The sequence below is a fragment of the Typopeltis vanoorti genome, chromosome 10 (genome assembly GCF_054136105.1).
Source record: "Typopeltis vanoorti isolate ZY-2024b chromosome 10, IOZ_Tvanoo_1.0, whole genome shotgun sequence".
Classification (NCBI taxonomy): domain Eukaryota; kingdom Metazoa; phylum Arthropoda; class Arachnida; order Uropygi; family Thelyphonidae; genus Typopeltis; species Typopeltis vanoorti.
The window spans coordinates 129,720,734-129,747,994 of record NC_143558.1 but is presented as its reverse complement, the minus strand read 5'-3'; the positions used below and the strand labels follow the sequence as shown (position 1 = coordinate 129,747,994).

Sequence of the window (27,261 nt, the reverse complement as noted above, 5' to 3'; positions counted from 1 at the left end):
GTTATACTGTTTAATTCTTTCCTTTTGTCAAGACACATACCAAGTGGATTTGTAGTAAGTCATACTATCCTCATTCCAAAACCTAATAGATATCATACATATTTTTCTATCTAATACTGACTACAAGATATTTTTCCACATTATCAACAACAGGCTCAAAGTGGGAATGAGATATATAATAAAAAGCACATAGGGGTATGGAGTTCCAGGCAGAGCAGTAGAATTTCACCTGTTTCTACTACATGATCTACTCTGCATAGTTAATACAAAAAAGCAGCCAGTGGAAGTGCTATCAGTAAACCTTACTCAAGCATTTGATAATGTCCAGCATCCCTTTATGTTCCACATCCTCCAGCAAATTGGTGTGGGTAAAAAGCTGCTATCTGTTATTAAAGGAGCCTATGCTAGTTCAACTACTCACCTCCTAGTTACTGGATTCCTGTTTGAACTTGGTCAAATTTCACAAAAAGGAGTCAAGCAAGGTTGTCCTCTTAGTCATTGCTGTTTGCACTGGTTCATGAACCTTTCTTACAGGAAGTCAACAATACACGTGCTGTGTGAGAAATAACAGTTCCTTCAACTATGAAGGAAAATAAGATATTAGTATATGCCGATGATGTAGCAGGCACTTTGAAGGATAATGATTCCATATACATCTTTTTTTTAGTATTTTGGAAAAATTCAGTAAGATCAGTGGATTAACTGCTAATGCAGACAAGACAAAATTAAAAGTTTTTTAAACTGGGATCTGGGAACTGGGATCTTGGAGGCATTCTCTTTGGACCTATAATGAAGGGTTCTCTAAGAGAGAACCCTTCATTATACTTGGAATTCCCATATCCACTTACACAATATTACCAGTTCAAGAACTTATATACAAGAACATTGAAACCTTAGAAGACAGGAGAATTGGGCCATAGTACTCAAAACCATAATCTTCCCTGTTCATTTGTACGTAATAAATATTAGACATCACAAAAGCTGAAGAAAAGCAATTATACAGTAAGCCTGTGCAATTTTTTAGGTTCAGTCAATACCAAGAAGTTAAAAGGAATTTCTTCAACTATCAAAGAAGCATGGAAGATTTGGGCTTCCAGTCTTAAAATTCTGCTATTTAAGCAATACATCTTCAAAAATCCATAATATATTGCAGACCAGTCACACATATGCAGACCTTCTCCTGTACTATATAGGTTTTCATCTTCCCCTGTTCAGAGTAAATGATTGTAAAGGTCCAAAAGCTGAGATTGTTCCTGAATACTACAACATTCTGTGCTTAACTCTAAGACTGCTACAACATTCTTTCCATTAAAAAAAGTAAAATCTGGTATTAAGAAATCTTTAATCTCTTTTGCCATTAACTTCCATAGTTGGGTACTGACAACGACACTTTGTTTCATAACTCATTGAAGTTCCAAGATTCTTGCTTAAAGAATTGTGTATGGTTGCCTTCCAGTCAATACCATCAAATGGAGGTACTTTAACATCAGAGATCCAATCTATGACATCTGTTACCACTTGGAAACAGTAGAACATGCATTCTACAGCTGCCCTCTTGCCCTGCATATTTGGAACAGATTATGTAATGTGTTGGGCAATTCCATTACTTACGAAAGAACAGGGTTTTTTTTGCAGTACCTAACACCTATAAGCAACAATGGGAAGAGAATTTTAATTTTTATAATTGATGAATTAAAATACCATTTATGGAAGGTTAGAAAGAAACATGATTTGAAAAGAAGCAATATGACATATAAATGCTTTATAATACTGTATTGTGGAAATTTCATTGTTTAGTCAGACGATTTTTTATATTTAGAAAGAAGCATTCTAGGAGATGACAAATTTTTTGCTAAGTGGTTGTAGACCAGCACTTTCCAAACTGTGGGCCATAAGTTTTATTGAGGGGGCCGTGAAATAATGAAAACAAATTTAAAATGTTTTAAAACTAAGTAGATTTTTTTTTATCTTAAAATAAACATAAACATATTTAATTTTTATTATTTCTTTTTCTTTTTTTTTTTTTTTATATTTTAATGGAAAAAATCACACATTGGTGTTGGTTCACAAATTTTGCTTCCTGCGTATTTCGGCACTTAATGAATATTAGTAAATATGCGCTTATTCATATGTTTCATTTCAAAACAGTGGTTAAAGGTTAAATTCTAAACGAATAAGTTCCTGGGGCCCTGTACAAAATAACCAATTGTATTTACCTTTGAATGCTCTCTGGGGAAGCTCCAAACCTTCCCGTCCCTTTCATCATGCATTCGTAATCAGGAGACTTGATATTGACTTTATATATACACATTCCATGTGTAGAGGCTTAATGGATTGTATACAGCACTCAGAAAGGATTAAAACAGAATTTAATACTTCCTATATTTCGTCTCAGTCACTGAGACATCTTCAGGGATGTCTCAGTGCCTGTGTGCATCATACACATTACACATTTGGCTACAAAAAAACTAATGTAGCATCTACACAAATACTACACGATACTAAGCCCAACCACGTGGGTGACTCTAAAGTCCTATCTAAGTGGAGTGCCCTCTAAGAGCGGTTGTAGGTGGCCTGGAATGTAAGGTGGGATCTCTGATGATAAGTGTTTCCCAAATCTTAAGAAGATTAGTGCAACTGTATTTATTAAGATTTCGTTGATTTCTGAAAGCTGTTGCCAATTCTAAAAATAGCCTCTCTTTTTTGAAATTTGCTGTGGTGGAGCTTGAGATCCTGTGGGTTGTATCCAAGACATGGTCAGCTAGGCCTGACTGACCATAGTCGGGTTGCAGATGTATGACTTGTGTTCCTCCAGGCAGATGGTTGCTGATCTGCCTGTCTGTCCAACGTATGCCAGCTTGCAGGAACAGGGTACTTTATAAACTCCAGGTACTGAGAGAGGAGGGAGCTGATCTCTTGTAGAAAGGATAAGGATAGCAAGTTTGCGGTGAGGCATAAATGCTGTGTGTAGGTTGTACTACACATTTTTCAAAAATGTTTTTCAAAGCATACTAAACTGAATGACAAATTAGTAAAAAGTATCTTTCGAAATTGCTTTGTTAATTGCAAAAACAAAGAAATACAATTGGTGAAGACCTTGTCTTACTAGCAGCAATAAAAATTTGCGTAACTATCTATGGTTCAGCAACATCAGAACCTTTAAAAAAAATTCCTGTGTCTAATAACACAATTAAAAGAAGAATAGATTACATTGCTGATAATATCATGTCTACATTAATTTCACGAATCAAATAAAGTAATGCATTTGCCATTCAGCTTGATGAATTTACAGATAATACAAATGACGCTAATTTAACAGTTTTTGTTAGATACCTCTATAAGTTTCAAATTCATGAAGATCTACTGTTTTGCAGAAATCTTTCTGGTACAACCAAAGGAAAAGATATATTTGAAAAAGTGAATAATTTTTTTTAAAGAATATGAACTTGAATGGCAAAAGCGTATCGAGATTTGCACTGATGGTGCAGCAATCATGACGGGGAGAATTTCAGGTTTTGTAGCAGAAGTAAAAAAAGTTTATCCAAATGCAAGACATGTTCATTGCCTTATCCATAGAGAAAATTTAATATTTCAACAAATGGAAGAATCGCTGAGTAAAATGTTATCAGAAGTTTCTTCTATAGTTAATTATATAAAAAGTAATGCTACTAATACAAGACTGTTTCATATTTTATGCCAAGAGATGGATTCCAATTACGACACTCTTTTATATAACAGAAGTAACATGACTGTCCCGTGGAAAAGTTCTAAAACGAGTTTTAATATTGAAAGATTAACTATGAATTTTTCTTCTTCATAAGAATCCCATATTAGCATCTCATTTTTGTGATCAAAATTGGTTGTTTCATTTCTTATCTGTTGTATTTTTTTCAAAAAAGTTAATGAATTCAATCTTTCTCTGCAAGGAAAAAGCACTAATATATTAACACTAAACATTAAAATTGCAAGCATTTCAAAGTAAACTTTCTGTGTGGTTAAGAAGTTTTAAGGATAATAAAACGGAAATGTTAACTTCTTTTCATGAATATGTTACAGAAAATAATATTTTACTATCAACAGAAAATAAAAGGATAATAATTAACTACCTCACAAATTATGGTTTTTTTTTTTAAAAATATTTTCCTAATTTGAATGAAGATAAAGAATATGATTGGATAAGAACACCATTTGCTCCTTCTCTACAATTTAGTAATCTTCCATGGTCATCCCAAGAAGAACTAATTGATATGAGAGCAGATTCAACCCTCGAATCAGAATTTGTTAACTGTAATTTATCCACATTTTTGATTAGATGACAAAAAGAATGCCCTTCATTAGCAAATGCTGCCTTAAATATTCTAATTCCTTTCACGGAATTAGCACACACACACATTTGACCTGTACAAAAATGTAATATTTGCATTTGATTTTTGCAATATTCGCCACGTATATTTTGTATTGAATATAAATACAATAAATATTATAATAATATATGTCTATATTACGATTTTTTCGGGGGGGGGGGCATGAAATATTTTAATTTTTCCAAAGGGGGCCCTGACATTCAGAAGTTTTGGGAAGCACTGGTGTAGACCACCTACATTATGCAATATTCACCAGGGAGAGACAAAATTCTGTCTATTTTTGCTACGAGAGATTTTTTAAATCATTCCATCCTCATAATTCAGTGTGGTCTTATGGTCAGTTGCAGAGATGACTAGAGAGCAATCCCAGATAGAGAAGGCCAACTCAAAGTGGTTAACTGAGATAAGGCTAACCACCTGGGTATCAGTCATCTTTGTGCTTTAGTTTGGATGCTGCATGAGATTGGTGAAAAAGGAAAACTGATAGCCTTTTCTTTTTCCTAATACTATCTGACTCTCTTGCACCCAATACTAACTAACTACTCTAGGCCTACAATGAGCACTCCTTTACATTTTCACCTCAGTAAAGGTTGAAACTGGTTTGGTAGTAGCCCTTCCCACCCTTATAGATGTATAATGGAATACCAAGGTGATTGACGTGAAGTCTATATACAAGTAGCCCAGTCAGGGGCACACCAGTAGTGTCCGGCGCCTGTGTGCACAACTTTAGTTGGCACCCCTATACCCAGCAGCACGCCATTAGTGTCCGGCACCTGTGTGCAAAACTTTAGTTAGTGCCCCTACCCCCCCTCCCCCATCCAATAAAAAAAATTACTTTAAAAAAAAACGTTTTTTTTAAAAGTATTTTCTCCTCTTTGGCACCTTTACTATCCTGGTGCCTGTGTGCATCACACACACATTACACATTTGGCCGGCGCGCCCCTCAGCCCAGTCATGAAGTTACTTCTCACACAAACTTTGTTTGCATATGCTTAGATACAGGATGAAACCAAGAATATAATTTCTTGGCTTCTTTAATTTACAATATAACCAAGTGTAAGAATTTTCAACAATCTGGAATGTTACACCATGCCAGGGAATCATGAATTCATTGCAGCAGGTGCTGCATTACCCAAATGGCATTCACTTCAAGTAACACTCTTTAAATCGATTCTTTCATTATGTTTGATTAATATGACTATTATTATTATGTGACAACCAAGGACTCATCATAGAAGAGCACTCTATTCCACCACTACACACAACTTACTATCTCCACTATTTAATCCTCCAACTATGCACAACAATACTACCACCATCAACACACAATGCCATCTGCAGCCTACCACTGCAACAAATATTTTTTATTTATAAATTGCATGTATTCTCTAGACATACTTGCCTATATGCAAGATGAAAACCTGAGTTTCTGGGAAGGGAAAAACCTGCTACCTCTATATGAGATGGCTAACTCACCTTCTATTGAAAAGGCCCATATAAAGATTCCTCTCATCGTGACGAGAATCAAACTCAGGTCTTTTCCATTCGAAGGGAACAATGATTTCCAATTTTTTTCTCAGTTGTGCTCAGAGGCACTTTGTAAATGAAGTATTTTCAGATATGTTTTTTATTACTACATTTTTGAAACATTTTGTATAACATTTAAATTGTACAATCAAAAAAATTAACAGGAGTTTAATTTTTGTAATATTTGATATTATGCTGTTTTGTGTACATCTGACACTAAAAACAACCTAATTCAAACCGAAATTCAAATAGCTTGAAAATTTTAATAAGCATTCCCAAATACTTATACAGCTACAAAAGAACTGTTGTATGTTGGATCACACCCACTGTTAAAGAACTCAAACTATCCATTGCCTTGATCACTATTCCCAGTATTTTTTTTTAAGTCACCTGACATTTATGCATGTGTTTGTTCTGATATCCTCCATCAGAATCTCCACTTTTTTCATTTGGCTAAATTTTTCATGGGAATCTCAATCTGTTGCCATTTTAACTTTCCTATCATTATTTAATAATTCTGAATTTTTTTTTTTTTCCTCTTTCATAATCTTTCTCTTCTCTAGTCCATGTTTCTAAATAGCAAATGCCCTCATTTTCAGAGATTTTGATATGTATACTTCCAGCCAAATACTTTTTTTTTCTGAATGCACTGATTAAACAGATGAAAGTGCGAAGGTATCTGCTGTAACTAACAGTCTCACACAAAAAAAACATTCGCATGACAAAATACCAGACATTCCTAACATCTTTTCCTCATTAATCTGAATAGAAGAAACTAAATCATGTTAAAATCCCCTATACAATAAAAAATTTCTGTTAAGTAATTGCCAGCTTGGTTGGCCAAATGGTAAATGTATCTGCTCTCAAGCCAACAAGCTACATGTAGGGATTCTGCTATGAACATGAATGGCTGTGACTATCTACAGGTGGAAGATGAATTTCATCATGTAGAGTAATTAGAACAAGTAGAATATGTAAATCTTTTATTCCTAAAAATTAAATGCTTACATTTTTTCTTAACAAGAAGTAAAATTAAAATATTACCTGTTGTGTGAGTTCAGGTACACTAAGAGCTCTATATTGCTGACTTCCTCTAGCTGTAAGAGGGGCAAACCCAGGCATGAAAAAGTGAAGTCTTGGAAATGGAACCATATTAACTGCTAATTTTCGTAAATCTGCATTGAGCTGACCTGGAAACCTTAGGCATGTCGTTACTCCCGACATTGTTGCAGAGACAAGATGATTTAAATCTCCATAAGAAGGTGATGACAGCTTTAAAGTTCGGAAACATATATCATACAAAGCCTCATTATCAATACAGAAAGTTTCATCTGTATTCTCTACTAACTGGTGTACTGATAAAGTTGCATTATATGGCTCTACAACGGTGTCTGAGACCTGAAGAAGAAGAAATTCATTCTAAAATAAGTATACAGAAATACAACTTTAATATTTCTCATTAAAACAAATTAAGGAGGAAAGGAATGATCCATTTAGTTTATTGGCAGTTGGTTGAGTGCTACAAAGGGAACATGCCATATAGATAAGTATTTTATTTTCAAAAATATTTCACAATTTCACTGATTTGATATAATGTTCTATCAACACCACATAATTGTAGCATTTTGAACTGTGCATTTGTTCTGCGATTTCTGTTACATGTTTATTGTATATTGCATGTAGACGTATGCTTGATGAGAACACGATAAAAGCATGTTTCCCAGGTGTAGAGATCAAGGATGTTGGTGAAGTATGCAGAAAGGGAAATAAGTTGAATGTGTTTGGCAGGCTGGAACAATTTGAAAGGTAAGAAATAATGCAGTGAGAAAAAGGATATGAAAGAGTTGTCAAAAAAAAAAAGAGTGAAAGTAAATATCAAGTCTGTTGCCATGGTATGATAAGAATGACTAGAGAAGAGGGGGCCATGATTACAGGTAAGTTAATGAAAATATCGTGCAGGGGTTTTTGAAGTTATGCGATGCATAACTTCAAAACTTTTGTATAGTATGCCCACAGATACAAGACCTTTCGAGACCTCTGCACATGTCAACAGAAGGAGAATCCATTATAATAGGGTAATCCAGCGTTTCCCAAACTTTTCCTACGATGGAACACTTCACAAATCCTGAAATTTTCATGGAACACCTTAGTTATTTTGTAATGTATTAATTAATAATTAATTGTTAATTTAGCTGATTTTTAATTATTAATCAATAATTAATTAAACATAAATTAAATTCCAACGTGGGCTGAAGAACTATGTCTGGATATCGCTACCTGTATAAAAAATTACTGAAATAGTCATTGCAAAGTTTAATCACCGATTACATTGTCAGAAGAAAAAAAAATCAGCACAGAAAGAGGGTAAAGTTAATTCTGTTTGTGAAGAACCATTGCCTTTACCATGCAGATCTGATGCGCTGACTATCTCTTCTGGTGATAGTGATTTTGCACCAGTTCGCAAATTGTTTAATAGCGATGATAATGCTGATGGCAAAATGTAAAAAAAAAAAAAAAAAAAAATTGTTACTTTTCAATAAAATTAAATGAATAAAGCTTTAAAACAAACTTAGGCATTATTATTTTCCTGAATTTTCAGGAACTTTTTTTCAATGCGATTTTAGGTTTATTTTAATTCATTGTTTCGGTTTTATGCGGTTTTAGAAAATTATGGAGCATATCCCTAATTTTTCAAATTAGTTAGGCATTTTTGTGCGATTTTTTATGTGTTTTTCTGTAGAACGTATCTACCGCATAAAACGAGATTCAACTGTATATACAGTGGAACAATAGAACCACCTAAAGGCTGTTCGGAAACCAATTTGTTTGAAAACTGAAACCATTTCCCATCAAAAGTAATTTAAAATAGATTAATCCATTCCCAAATCCCAGATGATTGCTTATTTAAACATTTATTACAGTGCTTCATGCATAAAATCGTCGTGGGTGTCGAGGCTAGCTGGTGAACGGATGTGCTATCGGAGAGCTCCTGAGAGATTTGTGTTTTTTGTTGATTTATTGGTGTTTTGGATTCAATTTAATGGACTTAAGTGTTTAATTTTGGTATATTATTGGAGCTTTATTAACGTGGTTAGTGTACTAAAGTGTTTTATAACATAATCTATGTCGGGAAGTCGCCGTTAGATGAATTCGTAATGAGTAGTGTTCGTGCAAGCTCCAGATAAGATAAGTATTATTTTCAGTTATTGATACAAATTACTTAATATTGTGTAGTTTTGTTTTGTTTGCCTTGCGTATTTTAGTGCGTCTATTTTTGGTGTGTTATAACGTATAATTTGACAAAACACGTTACGGATAAGTATGGCACCTGTGCGAAGGAAAATGGCGGCCAGTAATGAAGGTTCGCCATCGTTATCAAAGAACGGTAGCATAAAAGAAATGAGTCAGTGTACTAGCTGTGAAAGGTAAGCTTTGCGGAGTGCGGTCGGAGTGTGGTTAGATGATAATAAAGGATTGAATGTGTGTAGAAAATGTAGGGAGAATGCGGAATTGAAGTGTATTTCGGATCGCGAGTGTAATATTTTTGTCAACCTTCAGAATGAAGGAAATAGGGATATGACAAGAAACGGCAAGGTTGTACACGAAAATTGTGAGAGTGTGAATGTAGAAAGTGTGAATGATAGTATAAATGGTTTCTCAGAGAACAAAAAAGATGAGATAGATGCATTGAGTGAGATCGCGTTGTTGAATAGTGCGATAGAAAGAGCAAAACAACAGCTAGAGTGCATGAACAAAAGTAGACTGAATGAACCAACCAATAATAAAAGGTATGACAGGAAAAATAGACGTATGAATGTGAACATGAACAAAATGAAGGATAGAGTGCTGTATGGAGACTCGTTAGTACGAGGTGTGTTAGTAGAGGATTTGACAAAATCGTACCAACCTGGTGCGACCATAAAGGACGTAACTGCGTCTATTAGAGAGCAAAAGGAAAGGGTGAAAGAAATGATTGTTGTGGCAGGTACGAATGATTTGAAAGGAGATAAAATGGAAATGATAGAAGACCTGAATGAATTGTTTGAGGTAGCAAAAGAAAAGAGTGAGAGAGTTAGAATGATTAGTCTTTTGCCACGGTATGACAGTGAAATGTTTAAAAGGAGGGCTATAATTGCAAATGACTTTATGCGTGGGTTATGTATGACGAGTGGTGTGGAATTTGTGGATGTGTGGAGTGAGTTTGATGGGCGAAAGGATCTATATAAGATGGATGGCTTGCATTTGAATGGTTACGGTGTAAGAAGACTTGAGAAAGTGTTGCTGAATGTAGTGGATGTGCAAATTCAGGGAAACTAGATTTGTTAGGGGGGGGAGTAGAGATACAGTCCTTATGGAGGCAGTTGAATGTAAGAATGAATATAATATGCCAGAGCAAATAAGGACAACAAATCTGAGTGGGATAGTTAATATAAGGCATCAAGGTAGGGTTGGGGCTAATGGGGGTCTTAAATTCATGTACACTAATACTAGGAGTATTAGGAACAAGAAGGAAGAGTTTTTGGCCATGGTTGGCACTTCCAGACCACAGGTTATAGGTATTAGTGAAACATGGCTGACTGTAGATGATATAACCAGTGGGATTGAATGTGATGGGTATAGTGTGTTCAGGAATGACAGAGAGAATAAAATGGGGGAAGGAGTATTGTTGATGATAGCTGATGAGCTCCAGCCAAGGAGAATAGAAGTTAAATTGCAGGATAGAGAAAAGAGCACATTTGAGGCCATTTGGTGTGAGATTGTGGCTAGCAGAACGAAATATACAATTGGGTGCTGCTATAGACCAGGTGATGGAAAAGATGGTGGTGACAGTATGCACAAGCAAATAGAAGAAATGGGTGGAAGGAGGGTGATTATTATGGGAGATTTCAACTATGGTAACATTGATTGGAGTGAGGAGAGGACACACGGGAGGAAGGAACTGGATTTTATGCGGTTATTAAGGGATAACTATCTGCGACAGCATGTAATGGAAAATACTAGGGGTCAGAGAGTGCTTGACCTAGTAATTATGTGAGGATTTGGCTTTAACAAATATGACCACATTGCCACCAATCGGTGAGAGTGATCATAGGGTCTTAACTTGGGAGGTGGCTAAAGGTGTAGAATTTTCAATTAAGACAGGGTACATGTGGAATTATCGGGCTGGAAAGTATGACAAGCTTAGGAGTTTGATTGGTTCAGTGCCATGGCATGTACAACTGCAAGGACTAGAAGTTGATAGTGCATGGGAGGTAGTTAAGAAGTGCTTGCATGAAGCAATGGCTGACTGTATACCTAGAGTCCGAATAATAAATCAAGTAGGGGTTAAATGGATGAATAACACCATTAAGCTTGAGTTGCAAAAAAAGAAACAACTATGGAGGGAATTTAAGGAGAAGGGTGACCGGCAGGCACATGAACGGTATAAAGCGCAGGCCAGAAGGGTGACAAGTGTGGTAAGAAAAGCAAAAAAGGATTACGAAAGAACATTGGCCATGCAGGCTAAAGAGAATCCTAAACAGTTTTTTAGATATGTAGCAAGTAAAAGGAAAAATGTACATGGCAGATTGATTTTAAAGAATGCCGATGGTAGGGAGGTAACTGAATCAGTTGAGATAGTTGAGTTACTGAGTGAGCACTTTGCAAAAGTATATCATCCAGGTGGTGACATTGCAGAAACGAATAAACCAGTAGATTATATGGGAATTGTGGTTAATGAAGTGGAGGTGAGTAGTGTATTGCATAACCTCAATGTCAATACATCTGTGGGATTGGATGGTATACCAGCTCGTGTTGTACGAGAAGCAGCTAAAGAATTGTCAGTATCCTTGACCATTTTGTTTAATTTGAGTCTCGGGTCTGGGTTAGTCCCGAGCGGGTGGAAAGAGGAGAAAATAGTTCCACTGCATAAAGGTGGTTCCAAGACTGCTGTTGTAAATTACCGACCGATTAGCATATCAGGAATCATTGTCAAGGTCTTAGAGAAAATAGTCAAGAGGAAAATACAAGATTGGATAGAAGAAAATGGGATACTGTATCGAGGACAGCATGGTTTTGTGAAGGGTAGGTCATGCCTCAGTAACTTGCTCACGTATTATAACACAGTGACGGCTGCACTGGATAAGGGTAATGGGTTTACGGTGATTCTACTGGACCTTGCCAAGGCCTTTGACAGGATTCCACATGGAATTCTAATCAGTAAATTGCAGCATATGGGAATGGACATAGGGTTGGTGAGATGGATAGGAGGGTGGTTTACGGAGAGATATCAGAGAGTGGTTTACTCGGGAGTAGAGTCCACAAGACGGCCTGTGACTAGTGGTGTGCCACAAGGATCTGTTCTTGGACCACTGCTGTTTAATTTGTTCATAAATGATATAGGAAATGATCTGAGAGGAACAGTTCATTTGTTTGCGGATGATGCGAAGTTGGGTAGGGCAATAGTGAATGCAGATGACGTCAAAATTTTGCAGGATGATTTGGATAGATTGGAGGTCTGGGCTAAGGAGAATGGATGTCAGTTTAATGTGGCAAAATGTAAGGTTATGCATTTTGCGGTGAAAAGATTGGCGACAGTTTACTGCATTGGTGGAACCCTGCTCCAGGAAATTGATGAGGCACGAGATTTAGGAGTGTTGGTAGATAAGGAATTGAAATTTAGGGGACACATTGCAAAAGTGACCAAAACAGCTCATCAAATCACTTGGTTGCTGAAGAATACGTTGACAAGCAGAGACAAGCAGGTTATTGTTCCTCTCTATCGAGCCTTGATAAGACCCCATCTAGATACTGTGCTCAGATTTGGTCACCTAGGTTTCTTCTTGATGGGGAGGAGGTGGAGAGGATCCAGAGGCGAGTGACCAAGATGATAGCAGGTCTGTGGAATGAACCGTATGAGAACAGGTTGAGGATTTGTGGGTTGCAAAAATTGGTTGATAGGCAGAGGAGGGGAGATATGATTGAGACATTCAAATTACTGAAGGGTTTCTATAAAATTAATTCAGAAGATATTTTTGAGAACAGGGCTGGTTGTGGGAGGACTAGGGGACATCCATGGAAACTGGGCAAAAGTGTGGTTAGTAAAGGTGTTAGAGCTGGGTTCTTTACTTTTAGAGTAGTGAATGAGTGGAATGCGCTCCCTGAGTCTGTGGTGGATGCTGTGACAGTGAATGAGTTTAAGGCGAGGTATGATAGATACTGTATGAATGTCAAATAGTTGTGATGAATATGATTTGGGGCCTCCCTCGATGAGTCTAATGACTCCCTGGAGTTGCCCGTAATAATAGTAATAGTAATAACAGTAATAAAATCGTATACAAAAACAATGAAAATGCATAAAATCTTGCACAAAAAGAAAAAACTCAATCTTCTTCTTTCACTATGAGTTATTCCCACTTCCTATGCAGGGTCCGCATGTCACTGTCATCAGGTAACTGTCCTTCTGGGGTTCTTTCTCCTTTGTCTCTTGGCACCACTTGAGACACACTGGACCTCTGTCTTACTAAAAACCTGCCCAATGAGATTTGTTTTTGCCTGCGTTTTAAAATGGTTCTGAAGTTAGACATGGCATTGTCATCGAAAAGGTTCATCATGCGGTTTGCTAACCAGCTTTGTCAGGATGATGTCTAACAAAACTTTGCACCTCACCCCATTTCATTGATCAAAGAACTAGGAACATCCTCTGTCTCTGAAGACATTTCCTCCACCACCGTCTTTTGCTGCTCCTTCTGAAGGTGTTCCAGTTCTTCTGAGGTCCTCCACATCAGTACTGTCAACTTCCAAGCCCATGCTTTTGCCCAGAGACACAATATCATCGACAACAGCAACATACTCAGCCTCAAAGCCCTCAGTGTCCGTCTGCTGCACAGCCTGCCCACAGTTTCCTCCAGGCTGAGTTCATGATCCTGTAAGTCACTTGCACCCAGGTTTTGTCAAGGATACTTAAGCAATGGAGGATGCTGAAATGATTTTTCCAGAATTCTCTGAGTGTTAATTCTGTGTCAGAGGTCACTTCAAAACATCTTTGAAAACAGTGCTTTGGTATAGAATTTCTTAAAAGTTCAAAATGACCTGCTGATCCATGGGCTGGATTAGAGGAGTTGTATAGGGGCAGGAACTTACCTGTAATAAAATCAAACTCCTCCACCAACTCATCCTCCAATCCTGGGAGGATGAGTAGGAGCATTGTCCATTCACAAGAAGACATTTCTCACACTTGGGGCAAAGACTTCATGGATCCACTCAATAAAAATTTGCCTGGTTACCCAAGCCTTACCATTAGCCCTCCACGTAACAGACAATTTACTTTTCATTACGCTATTTTTCTTAAACACCCCCCAGATTCTCAGAGTCTTACACAAACAATGGCTTGACTTTGAAGTCTCCACTTGTGTTTCATAGCCAAAGAGTCAGCCTGTCCCTCACTGGCTTGTGTCCTGGCAATGCATTTTCCTCCTGAGTGATGTAGATCTTCCTTGACAACTTTTTCCAAAATAGGCCGGTTTCATCACAGTTGAACATTTGTTGGGAAAGAAAACCCAAGTATTTACATAATCACTAAATTCTTAAACATATTTCTCAGCAGCTTCTTGGTTTGAACTCTAGCCTCCCCATGACTAACCACCCTCTACTAGCATTGAACACTCAGTATCACCACTCTTACCGGGGTTTTTTCTTGAACAGGTCATCATGTAGTCACCTCGCTTTTTCACAAATTACAGCCTCAGAAACACTATCACCAGCTGTTTCTCGTTTATCCAAATCAGCAACAATTTTTCTACTTCAATTGTCTGTGATCTTTGTAGTAAGGACTTTCACTCCTTTTGCAACATCAGCTCCCTTGATTACCCCTTTATTTTTGAGTATTGTACAGATCAATGATTTCACCATACCCAACTGCATAGCAAAATCCGATACACAAACGCTACCTCTGTGGTTCTAACAACTTATTTTCGCTTTGCTGCTATCACTATCCTTCTTCAGCCCCATGGGGACTTATTTAATAATAATTTATAAACAAAACAAAGAAAATCAAGAAAAAGGCACTGCAAATTCAAGCAGGTCTGCACTGAGTGGAAGCTGCGATGTAACTGACGCTCTCCTGCCGTACATCTCAGCCTGCAGAGCACGTGGTTACCAGTTTGCCTGTTCAGGAACTGAGATTCTGTTCAGAAACCGGTGTGTTTTTTGTTCAGAAAAAAATGTTCAGGAACCGATTGGTTCGAGATGAGTCATCAACAACCAAGGTTCCACTGTATATATAAATGCATGCTTCCAAAGTGAAATATGTGATTAATTACTTCTCTTGTAAACCGTTCAAAAATAAACTGTAATTAGAAATATCATGTTGTTAACAACCAACTGTATAACATACCCTCTCCCACCAAATGAGCCTTGGATTTGAAACTTGCGATGGACATCGATGCTTGTAATTGTTTTTAGGTGAGAGAAGAATTTTGTCTGAAAATACTAGCATTGAAGGAAAAGGTAAAGACTGGTATTGCAGCTGTAGATGGCAATTTAGCTTATGCTGATGAGGCCGAATGAACTCTTTCCACTTCTGTCTGTCCCATGAGAGTCCGAACAATTCTATCCAGTTTGGTGTCGCTTGTTGTGATTTGGTTTTCAGGTCCCCTTTTATTTTGTCTATCCATCTAATTCTGGGCCGTACTTTGGATCTTTTACCTTCCATCATTGTAGTCAGGGCTTTAAAGATGGTAGTCTTTCTGTTCCCATTCTGGTCACATGGCCAAACCATTGCAGTCTTTTTTCCAATAGCATTTACATAATTTTATTATCATTTTCTTTAATAGAATTACTCAAAGGTGCACCTGTGATCTTCAACTAGCTCTGTAAACGATAACAGCATACAACATAACTTTCCTATGCAGGAAAAATGGAGTCATTTTCAAAATAACGTGTACTCAATAACTGAAACACTTCATCTTCTGAATTAGTTCAGATAAAATTGTGTGTGTGTGTGTGTGTGTGTGTGTGTGTGTGTGTGTGTGTGTGTGTGTGTGTGTGTGTGTGTACGGCCACATCTGGATGGATAAATATTCTTAAATATGATGGCCTTTCTTCCTAAACCACCTTATTCCAGTTTTGTAAATATTAATATTCCATCAACAGAACCCGTAGTATCTAAGTACGAAATAATGTTTATAAAACTTTTTAAGATGAAACAGAAATTAGGAAACCCACCAACCAATAAAATATTACTTTCACTGTATAAGAATAAAAAAATATTATGAAAATATAACTAAAATAACTAAAATATAAATAAATAATACATAAACTATATTTTGTGAAATTTATTTTGCACTGCATTTACTTTTCATATATCAGTATCAATGCAATATGATTTCAATTTTCTTGCTAATAACATTTTCAGCGAATTTTTTCTGTGGCGAGTTTTCCCTACAAGGAATTTCTACGAACCACTTGAAAGTGGCATGAAAATTACGTTTATGAAGAACTTTTGCTATCTTTTCAAAAGGTATCCAAGACGATATTTTGTTGTGTCAGGCATGGGATGGGTGGGGGATATGTTGTATTTCGCCTATTTTATAGGGTTGTAAACTGTCAGCTAAAAAAAATTAGCTTAATTATCTTTGGTCTGTATCATTAACAAATAGCCCTGGTTCTGCAAGTGGGTGTTTTGAGGATGTCATGCTAGGGCTGGATGCATGTGTGGTACTTATTTATTATATATATATAGGTACCTTCCAGCGTGCACAGTTTACCTATAAACAGAAACAGATAATGCACTGTTTAATAATTGTGCAACTACTATCAAAAATTTGCAACCCCAATAGAGGAACACCTCGCTTAATGCAAATTCGATACACGTGATTGAATGAAATTATACTATTTCCCGCTTTATGCGCAGTATTAATCAGCTTATGCGATTTTTTTTTACGTTACGTGAAATTTTTTTGTCACCAATCTGCAGTGAGCAGAAAAGCTGGAAGTCATTAAGAGACATGAAAGTGGTGCTAGTAATACAATGATTGTGTGAGACCTGGCATACAGCGAGTCTACAGTTTGGAATATATTAAATAAGAGCAAAGAATAAGAAAAAGTGCTACTGCTTCTTTAAGCATACAAATCACCCGAAATAGAAGACATTTAATGATCGAGATGGAGCATCTTCTATCACTCTGGATTGAGGATTATAACCAAAAAAAGAATACCTCTTAGTACACAGAATATTCGTACAAAAGCTCTCAATATTTTTACCTCATTTGAAAGAGAAATTTCAAGAGGAATGCGAAAGCTTTACTGTGAATTTAGGATGGTTTGACCATTTTAAAAATCGAACTTGACTGCATAATGTAATGTTAACTTGGGAAGCTGCTACTGCTGATAAAGATTCTGCAACCAAGTTTTCTATAGAATTTGAAAGAATAATTCAGGAGGGTGATTATGACGATCGGGCAAATATTCAAAGTGGAAGAAATTGGTCTCTTTTGGAAGCGTATGCCAACAAAAACTTTCCTAACTAAAACTGAAGCATCTCAACCAGGATACAAAGTATCTAAAGATCGTCTTACGCTTTTATTAGGAGGCAATGCAGAAGGTGACTTTAAACTCAAGCCTATATTAGTTTATCATGCACAAAATCCAAGATCTAACATTATTGAAGAAATCAGCACAATTGGAAAAGAACTAGGATTTAATGAACTGGATAATGAAGATTTGAGAAACTTGCTCAACTCCCATTCAGAACATTTAAATGAGCATGATCTCCTTCAACTAGAAGAACAGCATGTATATATGAAGAAGATAAGGAATGAGAACAAGAAGAGAATGTTATGACTAAGAAGCTAACTGCAAAAGAACTTGAGCTACTTTTCAATCACATTGCACATGCTTAGGAAATTTTGTTTGATGCTGATCCTGATACAGAAAAAAGCTTCAAAGTCGGTCGAAATCTTGATAAAGCGATCGTAAATTGCATGACAAGATGAAAAAATCGAACTCGATTCAGACATCTTAATTTTTTTTGTGTAAAAAAGTAGCTCAATCAAATGTTTAGGCATTAAATAAAAGTTTAAGCAACTGATTTTTATTAACATTGATGATTTTTCCTCTAATATAGCTTATACTGTAAATTTTTTTTTCTAAATTTATGCTAACTGATGGATGAATTATAATTATTCATATTGTGTATTGTATTCGCTTAATGCGATTTTGCTTAGAGTGCATTAATTGATGGGTTAATTAATCGGGTTAAGCGAGGTTTTCCTGTACCTTGTTTGCATTATAGTTGATAGCATTGACTGCCCCACGTACAATCTTGCACGTTGTCTGACTATTACCAAAATCTCTTTTCCTCCTCAGTGGCAACTCTCCCTCCTTCACTGAAAATACTGTTTACTATAAAACCTTAATAAAAAATCTTATCCTAAACAATTTTGATATCATGATCAGCTTTGATATTATTTTATTGTTTACCAGTATATCACTTACAGAAACCAATTACCTTATGAAGCCATTTTTTCTCTCACATATTTGAATAATTCAAATTTACTATACACTCAGGTTAATTTTCGTGGGACTGAAATGTGTCGCCGCCGCTGCCACACACACACACAACCCAAGCTAAATTCTATATGGAATTTCTAGAAAACCAAGTATTTAATGCTACTATATATGTAAAAAAAAATTAAGCCTGCCAATGCTATGTAGACTATTTGTTATTTTATCTCATCACAGCCAAGATACATCTTCAGTACATTTAAACAGCTGACATACAAAAATGCATTTCACTACAGAAAAATAAATAACTGTTTTCCTTATGTAAGCAAAGGTTTCTGTGGGTAAGTAGTTCTGGAGATAGTTTTTGGTATTGAGATCACGTGTTTATTAAACAATAAAAATAAAAAATCCCAACAAGTTTCGTTCGTCGTAAAACTTGCATCAATCAGGGGTAATGGTGTATAAAAGTTTAACACAACAACCAAAGATAATTGATAACCAATAGTCAATTGGATGTTTTTTTGACTTCAAAAACTGTTCATTAATTGAGAACCCGAATACAAAATTACATTTGTTATTGTATTCTTGTTGGAACAGTGCTAGTTGTTGCCATGCTCTGTGACTCATGCATATATGGAAAAGGATAACCTTTTCCATATACAGGAAAAAGATTATCCTTTTCCGTACATAGAAAACTGACCACAACAGGAAGATTTCTTAATGCTGCCTCACACCACTGTCACCCAATGCAAAGCGAAATGAAGAATTAAACTACCTGACACAGAATCTCACACTTAATGGTTTTGAACCCAAGACAATCAAAAGAATTCTTAATACAGTTGCTGCAACTCCCATATCAAAACAAGATTTCAAGAACACAATCATGCCGCCGCACATCAAGAATGACACAGTCATGGCTACACTGCTCTGCAAGTACAACATAAAAGTGGCTTTTCTTCCTTTACAAAAATTATCAAGATTCCTACATCCACCAAAACCTCCACATCATCCCATGGAAAAAACCAGGCGTCTATCAAATTCACTGTTCTTGTGGCATCTGTTACGTAGGCCAGACGGGAAGGTCAGGAGAGATCTGAATGACTGAACATATAAAAAACGTCGAAAAAAGAAGGGAACACAAATCAGGCTTAGCATTCCACACAGCCGCTACTGGCATTCAAGTACTCTGGCAACAGACAAACATGTCATATGTTGATAAGAACTGTTTCACAAAAAAATTTAAAGCTGCAAAAATGCTTAGGATCCCTATACAATGCAATAAAAATCAGGACTTCATTTTACATCAAGCATAGTCTGCGTTCATAAAAAATTTAACTGCCTCAGACACAGCATGCGTAAGTCATAGAATGTGGCAACAACTAGCATTGTTTCAACAAGCATACAATAACGAATATCTCATTTTGTATTCAGGTTCTCAATTAATGAATAGTTTGTGAACTCAAAAAACATCCAATTGACTATTAGTTATCAATTATCTTTGGTTGTTGTGTTAAACTTTTATACACCATTACCCATGATGATGCAAGTCTTACAATGAACGAAACTTGTTGGGATTTTTTATTCTTTTATTTTTATTGTTTAATAAAAATGTGGTCTCAATACCAAAAACTATCTCCAGAACTGTTTTCCTTTCCTAGACATACTAGTTATAAGACTACCATATGGTTTATTATCCATTATTACTAAAAGATAGAACTGAAAAAGCACTAATCAAAGGCAAACATATATGCTCCTGGCAGAGCTTGTTCTTTAAAGTAGTGCAAACAGTAGCACTCCAATGCCTAGGTTATATTCCCATAAGCTCTCTGGTAAATTTTGAGAACTTTAAGTGTCTTTCTATGTTTGGCTATGAAATATGGCTAGATACATAATATCCTCCTAAGGATATTATGGATTCATTATCCTTTTCTGTTTATTTTATAAGAAATTGGACACACACAAAGTACTTAAATAAGCAGTCACACAATACATCCTAACAGTGTGGTATCCTCAAAACACTTGCACAGAGTCAGGGCTATTTGTTATAATGACACAGCCTTGCACGGAATTTAGTTATCTTCAACATGCTTTTCTTAGATTTCTCCATCTGTTATCATAGGGTGCATCTGGAGTGAAGTGTTCATCCAGCAGTCTTAAGTCTTTCATTGATACATCCATTCGTTGTACTCAGGATCGTGTCGATTTTATTTGCAATCACTTGTTCGATCAACTGGCTATCTACCCTCCAAACATGGCCAGAGCACTCAATTTTATAAATTTTTATAAAGGATAGAATCTTTTCATACAGTTCAGTATTTTGTTTCTAAAATGGTCCAAAAATCTTTCTCAAATGTAATAAATTTTCTATCATCTCCCTTCATTTTTGTTTTCATGTTTCACAACTACATTAACATTCAGAATAGATAATTTAAATAGAGCTTTTCTTTGGATTTTCTTGGTAATATTCTGGATTTTAGAAGATTAAGATTGCAAAATATCCACAGTTGGCCTTCTCAGTTCTCTCCCCTATCTCTTGGTGCATATCATTGTGGGTAATGTTGACTCCTAAATATTTAAAATTATCTACTTGCTCAAAGATATAATTATCAATAACCAAGCTGAATCGGTCTTGATGGGTCCTTGAAATGAACATGTATATTTAGTCTTTTTCATTGTTTATGATAGGGCCATAGGTGTATATCTGCCTTAAATTAGATGTGGTTTGTATAACAGCTAGATGAGAGCTTCCAAGGATAACGATATCATTAGCACATATGCTAATAGGATGTTCTTCCCATTCATTTATGTCTCTAATGATTTGCCAATACTAGATCGAACAGTCGATGAGAGAGTATCTAATTGGTGAAATCCATAAATCATAATATTAATGATAACTGGTAATAGAAATAATAAACTGTCATGTAACAAATTTATAATCATTAATAACAGGCTTTACTTCTATTTTTTAAGGTGATACTATTTTTATTTTATAGTTAACACTGCATTTTATTTTTAGTCTTACTTTAGCCATTCAGTAATAAAACGCTTGTTATAAATGACAGCATGCATTAAAGTGAAATTTTCCTTTCCTTTGAGCAATAATAAAAACTAAATATTTTCCCATTGCCCTACTTTTATTTTTTTGTATACTTCTGAAGTAAACTTCCTGTTTACTTCAAAATTTTTTTCAAATTCTGCTTAACTTATTTTAAGTAAAGCAACAAAATAGCCTACTTACCTTAGGGGAAGGAACAACTGAAAATGTTGTCATGATACGATCTGGATACTCTTCTCTTATTTTGGAAATAAGTAGGGTTCCCATTCCTGAACCTGTCCCACCACCAAGTGAATGAGTAAGCTGGAATCCCTGAAGACAGTCACAACCTTCTGATTCCTTACGTACTACATCCATAACACTGTCTACTAACTCTGCTCCTTCAGTATAGTGACCCTTGGCCCAGTTGTTTCCTGCACCGCTTTGCCCTAATACACAAAATAAAATAAATTAAGTTTGCCACAAAATTATATTCTTCTTTAACCCATTATCCATGTGTAAGCAAACAAAGTCTGTGCATCAGGTGTCTTTACAACTAGACTATTTGTATATAGGGCTAATGATTTAACATTAATTGCCTCGGTATCCCATAATGTAAAGCACACCTTTTTTTTTTTTTCAGATGTGCATAATACTATGCATTATGGAAAGGGCAACTACCCAGACCACTTTTGACCGTTGTATAAGTAAAGGGTTATCTCCAAAAACTAGGCTATCCCTCAGAATCACTCTAACAAAGTCCTACCATAGCCAAGCATCAAATGGAACAGAATAGGAATTGTGCATCCTATTTCTCCTATATAAGAATTACAGGTGCAATGAATACAGTATACTCCAGGGTGGGCCAGCAGAGGAAGTGGATCCTTGGATGAGTTGAGTAAGTTATTTAATTTTGCAGGAGGTTTAAAGGTGGTTTTAAGGTTTATTTCTGTACAGAAATATGTACAATTCCTATCAGAAAAAAAAAGGAACATAAACAGCACATTAAATTTAAAAACTATGGTAAAGCTGGCCTTTCTGATCATGCCCTGAATATTTTACATAGAATTGACCGGAAAAGCATCTGTTGTTTACATCACACCAAAACGTGGTATGAAAGTAAATTTAAAGAGGCCTGTGAAATTCTTATCAACTACCCTAATCTTAACAATGATGGTCTAAAAATCCCAAGAATATGGAAGGCACATATTCTACCTACATCACCTTTCTCCCTAAGAGTTAATTATAAATAGGATTATAGGTAATCCAGGATCTTAAACCTAATATAACAATTCTCATATCAAATAAGGACATCACTTTTGCTGTAATAAAACTATGTGAAAAAAATTTTTCTCTGATGTCGTCATAAACAGAATATTATAGTTTTGATATAGTTATTTTATTTTTTTCGTTTATTTATTTTTCACTAGAGGTCAGGCCAGTAGAATAACAGTTGATCAAATTATTGTCTCTTTACTATGTGAAATGTAATATAGCTCGTCTCTGTGTATATACTCCAGATGATGACCTTAATATGAAGGGCAAAACAACGGGAAATTAAACTAACACAAGCCTGAGATGGAAAAGTTGTCTGAGAATTAATAATTGATTCTTATAGATTTTCAGGTGCTGAGTCCAGAAAAAAAATTCTATCACCCACCAATTTTATCCAATTTCTAATTTTATCGTTTTTATTATTATTATTCGTGACACCTCCAAGGAGTCCGAAGACTCATCGCAGGAGGACACCTATTGTACAACTCTCCATCTCCACCACTACACTCAACCTCTACTACCAATCATCTATATCAGCGCCATCTACCGCCCACCACCACAACTAGTATTTTTTGTCTGTAAATTGTGTGTGTTCTGAAGGGCCGATTTGTCTGTAGCATTTATTAGTAGCATTTGGATTTAAATTCAGCGCATTGGTATTTATTTTCATTCTCCTTTATTTACAGCTAATTAGTTGTATAAGTGCCTTTTTATGGTAAATAAAGAAATTTCCATGAAACCTCATTCTTAAGATGGGAGAGGGAGGGAGAAATGCAGATAAAAGTGCAGGTATTTACTTTGAATCTGATTTGCCAAGATAACAGATGACTTTCCTGTTGTCACAGACATTTACTGGCACTTCTTTCTTATGGTTTAGATATAGATTTTCTTCCTTACGTTTTTAGAGGAAAGTGATTTAGTTTACTGTAGTGATATTCCCTGAAGTCATCGATTGGAGGTTGTTTATCAATTCCTCAAAAAGAAGCCTCAAAGCTGGGCTTCTCCATAATTATAATAAGTATGCTTCAGTACCAGTAGCACATTCCATGCATTTGAAAGAATACAAAAATTTAGCCTTCATTCTCAGTAAATTTAAGGACAATGATCATGGATGGACAGTTTGCAGTGATCTTAAAGTCATATCTATGATTTTGGGACAACAAAGAGGATACACAATAGGATACAAATACCCGTGCTTTTTTGTGCGAGTGGGACAGCCGAGATCGAGAGCAACATCGGATCAAGAAGGAATGGCCAGAAAGAGTCACATTAGAACCTGGAAGTAAAAATGCGTTACAAACTTTGGTTGCTTGGAAAAAAATCCTTTTACCCCTGCTTCACATAAAGCTGGGATTGATGAAGCAATTTGTCAAAGCTTTGTCAAAAGAAGGAGAGTGCTTTAAATACATCCATGCAAAATTTCCAGGATTATCTGCAGCAAAATTGAAAGAAGGTATTTTTATTGGTCCAGACATCATGAAACGTATGAAGGATAAACCGTTTGAAGAAAAAATGGCAATTGTTGAAAAAGAAAAATGGAAAGCTTTGAAAGAGGTGGTGACCAAATTTTTAGGAAATCACAAGGACCCCCAACTATAAAATGATTGTGGAAGACATGCTACAGAAATTCAAGGATTTGGGATGCTCCGTGAGCTTAAAAGTGCACTTTCTCAACTCTCATTTAGACTACTTTCCTGAGAATCTGGGAACTGTCAGCAAAGAGCAAGGAGAACAATTCCACCAAGACATCAAGGAGATGGAAAGAAGGTATCAGGGTAGGTGGAATGTCAACATAATGGCTGACTATTACTGGATGTTGCACAGAGATGACCTGGGAAAAGAATTTCATAGAAAGAGTTCAAAAAGAAGCTTTGAAAGGGAAAAGAAAGAGACACCACAACAAAATAAAGTATGTACTAAAGATTAATGTTTAATTACTTTAATTAAAATTTTTTTTCCAATACTTTCATTACAAAAATGTTTATGGAAAATTTTAAATACTTTTATTTTACTTAATATAATGCGTTTTAAAGCTATTTTAGTGTAATATTGAGATCCATTTTGTGAAAAATCCTTATGTGATAGAGAAAAATGGAAGAGATATTTGAAATCAATAGTCAAAAATAAATCAGAAACAGTTAATAGTTTCCAGACAACTTTTCATAACTCAAATTTTGCAGGCCTGTGTAATTATTTCTAACAATGTTGTAGTCTCCATAATTTGTCTGAAATGAATGCTGATCACCATGTAACGCTACAGGAAAGGATTCTTTGTAACTGAAATGAAATATTGGAAGAACTAAATAATATTTTTAATCCTGTCTTAGTACGTTTCACTCCATTAAACTTTTAGCATGAGCTCACTTACAAAAAATGCATCTTTCCAGAACATGAGTTGAATTAAATTGGATATCTGTTTCTTTAACGAGTACAGAGTGAAGAGGTGCTATCACATCTTTTTAGACCAGTTTTTAGATTCTTCTGAATGCTAATAGAATTTCTGCAACATTGGTGTTAGTTTCTGAAAGCAATTGGATAATAGTTCAAAAAATGTCAAACAAGTAAAGGTGAAATCCTGAACTAAAGCATAAAGATGGATATATAAACTCTTTATAGAGTGTCAGGGTTATAGGTATTCAAAAATACACACATATACCTCAGCATTTATAAGATTTATTAAAAGAATTTATTTTCTGTTATTATACAGAGGAACTCACCAAGTTTTTATGAAGGCTAGTAAAATTCAATGTGGGCTTTTGACAGCTGTCAAAATGATACTTGAGCTCTTGCCAAGTGTTTTCCAGCATCTCAGGTGTTATTTGAGCAAACTGTTGCAATGATATGCTGTTTCAAATTGTCCAAATCTTGAACTTTTTCTCTGATACATGTGCACTAGTGACCTTGAAAGTGTGACAAAACAAATCTTCAAGAGATTTCTTATTGAGTAAGCTTTAGTTTGAGAAAATATAATGAGTGCTCCTCGAATTATAAGCCATTATTTTTGGATACCTGTAGCCTGGACACCCTGTATATCTAGTATAAAATTTGGAAAGCCAAAAAGATTCATTAAAATAGAAAGCCACTGTCTACAATATCTTGGTATTTTGAAACTATGCAGCATGCCACAGAGGCAAAGAAGAGAACAATAAGAAAAGAATGTCAGAATCTCATAGGAAATGCTTCTTGCCATCAATATATCCTGAAATTATGAAAAATTTTGTAGGTCATGCAGTTCACACATCGCCATTCAGACTCACCATTGATCAAATTTTGGATAACAACTATATTCATGCATAAGTGACTGTCAGCCATGATGATATAAATATGAGGTCAAAATTAAAACATAGGCATCATGTTTATTTGCATAAAATTTTGTCTTAAACAAATTAGTGTCGTTAGATCTTGTAAAACAAATTCTTACCAAATATGAAATTATCAGGTCTGAAAAGTTGCCCAAATGGACCTGATCGCACCGAATCCATTGTCCCTGGCTCCAGATCAACAAGTATTGCACGAGGCACATATTTACCACCTGAAATAAAATAATTACAACTCCATAAGTTGCATAATTAATATAGTTTAAAGTTATTGTTGGCTATTTCTACTTTATTTTTGTTTATACACTGGTTTCTGAAATGATTACTCTAAAACTATATGATAATTTTTTATGAAATTCAGAAAAAAGCAGTATGATATGAGATGTGAAAGAAATACTGTAGAAATTGTAAATAAATAGTTTAATTCAGTAACAAATGGGTACATGAAGACAATAGTCAAAGTGAGACTGACAAAGTATTTCAATAAGAAATGTAGTCACCCATCACAGCACTTATAACAATGTTTCATACTGTTTATAATGATGCCCAGGAACTCACTTGGTAATAACCATTGTTTCTACAAAGCTCTCCTAAGTCTTTCAATTTTTTTTGGGGGGGGGGGGGGAGCAGGGGGTTGAGAGCAACAATATGCCTACCTAGAGCATCTCAGACATGCTCAATAGGATTAAGATCAGAATACCAAGCCTGCCAGTCATCATATGTACATAGTCTCTTTGTACACAACCTGCTTGTATTGTTCAATAGAACCAATTTCCAATCATCATTGGTTATGGATTGGAATTTGGCTCTATTGAACAATACAAGCAGGTTGTGTACAATAAGCAGTGTGGCAAAAAAAGAAAGGTTTTGTTTGCTTTGTTTTCTAAGAATTTTCTTTTATTCATTAATGATCAGTGTATAAATGAAAATGTCCTCATATAGTGAAAAATATCCTCATGACAACAGATACCATACTCCAGATGGAAGAACAAGTAGTTTTATTGCATCACTACATACAGTAGATACATTTATAGTCTATGCACTTCGGTGATGACAATCACTGTAATTAAAGACAACTTGAAAGAAAATGACTTGTGTAATGAAAAACACGTCCCCTTCCACTGACAACAATATACTCCATGCATGCAAGCAAAACAAAATTTTATATAGCCCATATACATAAATAATTTCCAATCATCATTGGTTATGGATTGGAATTTGGCTCTATTGAACAATACAAGCAGGTTGTGTTCTATGAAGC

The 27,261-nt window shown here is 35.5% G+C and overlaps 1 protein-coding gene across 1 annotated transcript in view; it reads right to left on the bottom strand.

Annotated features, from left to right (window-relative positions):
• LOC150102790 (tubulin beta-2 chain-like) overlaps nucleotides 1-27,261 on the bottom strand; it is a 111,322-nt gene that overhangs the window by 34,699 nt on the left and 49,362 nt on the right. Inside the window, exons 3-5 of the mRNA XM_090398760.1 lie at nucleotides 26,105-26,215; nucleotides 21,613-21,857; nucleotides 6,936-7,289 (exon numbers count right to left, since the gene is read on the bottom strand). Coding sequence (XP_090254886.1) covers nucleotides 6,936-7,289; nucleotides 21,613-21,857; nucleotides 26,105-26,215 — 710 coding nt within the window. The remainder of the gene's footprint in view (nucleotides 1-6,935; nucleotides 7,290-21,612; nucleotides 21,858-26,104; nucleotides 26,216-27,261) is intronic.